The sequence below is a fragment of the Brienomyrus brachyistius genome, chromosome 2 (genome assembly GCF_023856365.1).
Source record: "Brienomyrus brachyistius isolate T26 chromosome 2, BBRACH_0.4, whole genome shotgun sequence".
In the NCBI taxonomy this organism is placed as follows: domain Eukaryota; kingdom Metazoa; phylum Chordata; class Actinopteri; order Osteoglossiformes; family Mormyridae; genus Brienomyrus; species Brienomyrus brachyistius.
The window spans coordinates 34,210,537-34,216,279 of record NC_064534.1 but is presented as its reverse complement, the minus strand read 5'-3'; the positions used below and the strand labels follow the sequence as shown (position 1 = coordinate 34,216,279).

At 48.8% G+C, this 5,743-nt stretch overlaps 1 protein-coding gene across 1 annotated transcript; it reads right to left on the bottom strand.

The window, feature by feature from the left end:
- Window positions 1-286: 286 nt before the first annotated feature.
- On the bottom strand, window positions 287-4,715 carry LOC125715565 (protein NYNRIN-like). The gene is made up of 2 exons (XM_048987287.1): window positions 2,111-4,715; window positions 287-1,267 (listed from the first exon to the last, which is right to left on the bottom strand). Exon 1 carries the CDS (start codon window positions 4,634-4,636, stop codon window positions 2,213-2,215), a length of 2,424 nt encoding a protein of 807 aa, XP_048843244.1. The 5' UTR covers window positions 4,637-4,715; the 3' UTR covers window positions 287-1,267; window positions 2,111-2,212.
- Between the last annotated feature and the right edge of the window lie 1,028 nt (window positions 4,716-5,743).

Here is a 5,743-nt window from a genome sequence, read left to right as displayed (position 1 = left end):
GTGAAAGGGGGAGCCCATCCTCCACAGGGCAGAAGTCAGGTTAACAAAGTCCTGATTTATATGGTTTATATGGTTCAATTAGTTAAGTCCGGATGTAAATACAGAATAACTGGCAGCAGGGCACACAGGAAAGACGTAAACAGGCAGGAGGGCAGGCAGGAGGGTGGCACAGGCAGGACGTAATGGGCAGGAGGGTGTGGTAGAAAAATTTAAAATATAACACTTAGAATAAAAGTCGGACCTCTCAGTTTGATGAGGTAAAGGAAATCTCTTCTTTTCTAGCAACTCAGCAAAGCGCTCTCATCACACTCTGGCATTCGGTACCAAGATCTTTTTTAGCTCTCCCAGCAACCAGTTGATATACCATAACTCCCACTTCACAGTAAGGGTGTCTAAATCCTGATTGGTCACAACACACCAATGAACCAAGCTTAAACGTATAACAAACACAATTTTCGAATTCTATTGGTTCACCTTGGTGGCAAGGTAAAGTCCACCCATTCTACTCAGTCTACCAGAACATGTCTCGACTGCTAGGCTCCTACTGGAGATATGAATATAGATATTGATTACATGACATTGAATCACTGTAAATACTCAGTTGTCCTTTGATTAATGATTAACGTATTGACGTATTGTCATTGAATCACTGCCAATACATGGTTAACATATGATTAGTATGATTAACAATTACTTATACATTTGCACTACCGCATAGCTTGCTATATATTGTCTGCCACAACTATTTTATAAAGCTATAACTCGCTGTGCACCAGTTGGGGCAGCTTCGAATCTCTCCCTGCAGGTGGTTTCTCCCCCCCCTTTGTTCCGCTGTCTGCCTCTCCAAGGCCCGAGCTTTCCTCAGGGTCTGCGGAACTTACTGCAGGCAGCTATCTCGAAGTGAGGTCACACAGTATTCAAAACAATCTCTTCTTGCCTAAGGCCTAAAGACACACACAGTCCCAATATGCCAACCTCCCGGGCCTACCGATGTCCAATTTTAATTCCACATTCCCCCCTTTTGAACATGCGAAATCCGCATAGTTCACAAACAATCAGAGTCCGCAGTGTAGTAAAACGCCGGACCATTGCGCAGCGGGTCGAAGCGGGCTGGTGGCGGCCGGATGGAACAGGAGTCACCAGCGGTGTTGGCGTTGCCGGTCGCATGGACGACAACCTGGGGCTGAGGGTCGTAGAGCCAGGCGGGAAGAAGAGGATCATCCGCGTAGGGAAGAGGGGGAGCCCGTAGGAGCATAACAGAATTTGCCTGGGAAGACAGAATACTAGAACAACACCTAAACAGCAAAAAGATTAGCAGCAACACTACTAGCAGTAACACTACACTAAAAACTAAGGGTCTAAACACCCCTGATAAACCCGGGATCAGTGAGGAGAACCAGTAGTCCCAGCTGTACTCAAACAGGCCATGCTCTTTGTGTACCTCAGACATCTGCTTTTGCACCACGTCCTCTAGATCCTGCACAGCCTGAGTGGAATCAGGGATGTACGTGCAACATTCTCCAACAGGAGATCTAATGCCATGCGGTTTTGCAGAGCTACCTGCCTAACCGCCGACAATTCACCCGAGACGGCCTTCACGGTGTCAAGCATTTGATTGGCCACCTTTTCAACTGCAGTCTGCAGGGCAGTCACCTCTGTCTGAAGGTCTGCCACCCCAAGGGATGGAATAAATACCCCAAACCATTGTTCAGTCCGACTAAGAGACCGTCTGCTGCGTGTATATGCCCGCACAGCTAACGACATCTGCGCCTCAGCTCAGCAGTCACAGCTCGGGCCAAAAGCTCCACAGCATTAGCATCGGCATTGGCATTCATCACCTCCCTTTTCCCTCGGTTCAAAACTTGTCGTGGGTTGGGCTCTGTTGGAGTACAGCGGGTGACACAACCGGAATAAGCAGTTCTCCACCACAATATGCCATCAATCCCAAATGTAACTGTGACAATAAAAATGGCTATCAGGGCAAGGCAACACAGTTGTGGCCCTTTCAGGGGCCAGTCTCGAAAGAACCACCAGGGTCGGACACGCGTCTGCAGTGGACTTGATGGATCCAGGCGTCGATTCCCTCCACTTTCACGGCGTGAGGGGTCACCATCAAGACCTGGTGGGGTCCCCTCCATCTTGGCGTGTTCCATCTTTTCCTCCTCAGGTCGCGAACCAACACCCAGCTCCCTGGCTCGAGCGGTGTCACAGCTCATGGCAGCTCTCCCTCTGGATTCCTCCAATTGGCACGAACCTGGTCCCAGGCTGCACCTATCGCCTGCCGCAAACCTGTAAGATAAGTCAGCAAATCCCCTTCCACGGTCTCCAGTGTGACATATCGCGAGGGAGACAAAACACGCATCGGCCTTCCCGTCAACACTTCGAAAGGAGCCAATCCTGTTTGGCGGTGCGTCCTTGCTCGCATGAATAACAAAGCCAGGGGCAGGGCATCCACCCAGGGCAGGCCCGTCGTCTCTGAAATTTTCACCAATTTCAGTTTAAGTGTCTGATTTGCTCTCTCCACTATCCCCCCACTCGAGGGGTGATAGGCACAATAATGCTTCAAATCAATTTGCATCCAATGGGACAATTTAGCCAGGATCTCTGCGATGAACGCAGGACCGTTGTCTGTGGTGATTTTAGATGGAATGCCCCATCGTGGAATCACCTCCTTTAACAGACATTTAGCCACACTCAGAGCATCAGGGCGACGGCAAGGAAATGCCTCCACCCATCTGGAAAACAGATCTACAATCACCAAGCAATACTTATATCCCCTGCACGGCGTTAGCTCAATGAAATCCATCTGCAGGTGATCGAATGGGCTTTGGGGACTCAGGGTCACTGCAGGGTCGGTTGGAGTGCCCTTTCCCACATTGAATTTCATGCACACCATACACTTCCCGCAGAATTGGGCAGCAGCTGTGGCAAACCCAGGGGCATGCCACACCCGAGTCACAGCTGCCACCATCCCGTCCCGAGACACATGATCCAGGCCATGAACGGCTTTGGCCATCCCTGGATACGCAGATCTAGGGAGATAAGGTTTGTTAGTCCCAGAATGTCGCCACACGCCTTCTCTATCACTCCATGCCCCGCTCCGTTTCCAGCCGTGGAGCTCAGCCTCCGTTGCACCTGTTTGAATCAAAACAAGGTCATTTTCAGCGCCTGGTTTATCGACATTCTTTGCCAGTAAAACCTTATTCCCAAACCCAGTGGAGTTCTTGGCTAAACTTTTAGCCCACTGGTCTGCGAGGTCATTTCCCTGACTGATTTCATCAGTCCGCTTAGTGTGGGCCTGGCACTTCACTATTGCCACCTGTTTAGGTAGCATGAGAGCGTCCAGTAATTGTTCCACTAACTCATGATGCTGAATGGGTTTTCCAGTGCTGGTGCGAAAACCTCTCTGCTTCCACAATGCACCATGATCATGACACACCCCGAAGGCGTATCTTGAGTCTGTGTAGATAGTGACTTTTTGTCCCTCAGCCAATTTGCAGGCCTGTCGCAGTGCAAACAGCTCAGCCGCTTGTGCGGACCAATGTCTGGGCAGAGGCCCTCCGTCCACAAGTAATCCGTCTTGCATCACCACGGCATAGGAGGTCGCTGGAGATCCGTCCTCCAGCCTCAAAGAACTCCCATCGACAAACAGGATGTCGCCTCCTTCCAGTGGGATGTCGGTCAGATCCGGCCTAGGCCTGCACACACAGTCGATGACCTGCAAACAATCATGGGGTTCTCCGTCCGCCTCCGTGGGAAGGAGGGTCGCCGGATTCAAAGCAGAGCATCTTTCCACAGTCACATTTGCCAGTGTTAACAAAACATTCTGATAATGCACCGATCGCGCAGGCGTCAAATGAGATGTCCTGACCTGTGTCAGGATTGCGTGCACTGCATGGGGAACTCGAAGTTTCAGTGGATGTAACTGGACTAGATCTGCGCTTGCCATCACTGCCTCTGCGGCCGCAGCTACCGCTCGAAGACAAAGGGGCAATGCTCGAGCCACCGAGTCCAAACGCTTTGAGTAGTATGCATCCGGTTTGCCCCTTTCCCCATGATACTGAATCAGAACTGAAGTCATGAACCCTTTTTTCTCATCTACATACTGCACAAATGGCTTTCTATAGTCAGGCACCCCCAAAGCTGGAGCTGACATTAACGCTTGTTTTAAATCAATCAGGCCGTCTTCAGCTTCGGACGTCCACGTCAGTCTGTCTGTCAGTCCTAGCCCAATTGTCAAGTCAATCAAGGGCTGTGATCTCTGTGCATAGTCCTGAATCCAAGGCCTGCAATAGCCAATCATGCCAAGGACTGAAAGCAATTGCTGTTTAGTTTCTGGTTTGGGCATCTCCTGTATGGAGGCCACTCGATCTGGTCCTAATGACCTTCCCTCACTTGTCAACACATGTCCAAGGTATTTAACCCTTTGTGACACCAGCTGCAGCTTTTCTTTGGAGGCTTTGTGCCCATTTTCAGCCAGGAAGTCTAACAGAGCTCTGGTGTCCTGTTTACAGGACTCGCGAGTGTGAGAGCAAAGCAACAAATCATCCACATACTGTACCAGTGTGCTACCCCCAGGTGCAGTATCCTCATTGAGATAAATTGATACATGGAATTTTGCTCCACACTGACGCATGCAGGTGTCAAAAGTAAAGAAAGAATTGTGTTTTTAGAACATCTAATGTTTAGAATTACACTTGGTTCTTTTAGGGTTTCGTCACTTCGAATCTCTCCCTGCAGGTGGTTTCTCCCCCCCCTTTGTTCCGCTGTCTGCCTCTCCAAGGCCCGAGCTTTCCTCAGGGTCTGCGGAACTTACTGCAGGCAGCTATCTCGAAGTGAGGTCACACAGTATTCAAAACAATCTCTTCTTGCCTAAGGCCTAAAGACACACACAGTCCCAATATGCCAACCTCCCGGGCCTACCGATGTCCAATTTTAATTCCACAAGGGCGGGCAGGCAGGGCAGCACAGGCAGCCAGAACTGTTTTGCCACTGCAGTTTGTTTTACAATTTCATCTGCATTTGTTCCCCCAAGGTATAACAGCAGCTAATTTATGAACATGCTGCTTTTCAGAAAAGTTTAATTTCCAGGAGCATGACCAGTGCATACATTTAGTGTTGATGGTTCTTTGTAAAATGGATGTTCTGTACTTTTATTGATCTGTCCATCCATCCATCCATCCATCCATCCATCCATTCATCCATTTTCTAACTACTTCTGATGAAGTTCCGGGTTATGAGGTATCCTGAAGCCCAGGCAATATGGGACAAACACACACATGCACACACATAGGGTATACCTATCCTTATGGGGCCCGCTCATTGACTTCTATTGGATAAATGCTAACGCTAACTATGACAATCTTAACCCCCACCCTGCCCTAACCATAACCATAAGTAACCAAGCAAAATAAAAGAGGTTTTGCATTTTTAGTTTTTCCACAGCAGTCACAGATTTTTATAAAATAGAGTTTTCCTGGTTTTCAGTTTCGTGGTCCCCATAAGGGAAAAAAAAAACAGGTATTTATCACGCTATGGGGTAGGATAGGTATACCCGCTCGCACACACACACACAGACATGCACACAAATGGATAGATCACCACAGTTACTATGGATGTCGATCCTGCAATAATGAGACAGAACTATCATACTTAACAGGATCATATCCCTAGTTCTACATATGCATAATTATATTTAAAAAAGATCCCACGCACCCAGCACATGAGATGTTTGAACTTCTGC

What these genes read in the sequence shown, in the direction of transcription:
- LOC125715565 (XM_048987287.1), bottom strand. Translation starts at nt 4,636, where the DNA reads ATGCGTCAGTGTGGAGCAAAATTCCATGTATCAATTTATCTCAATGAG.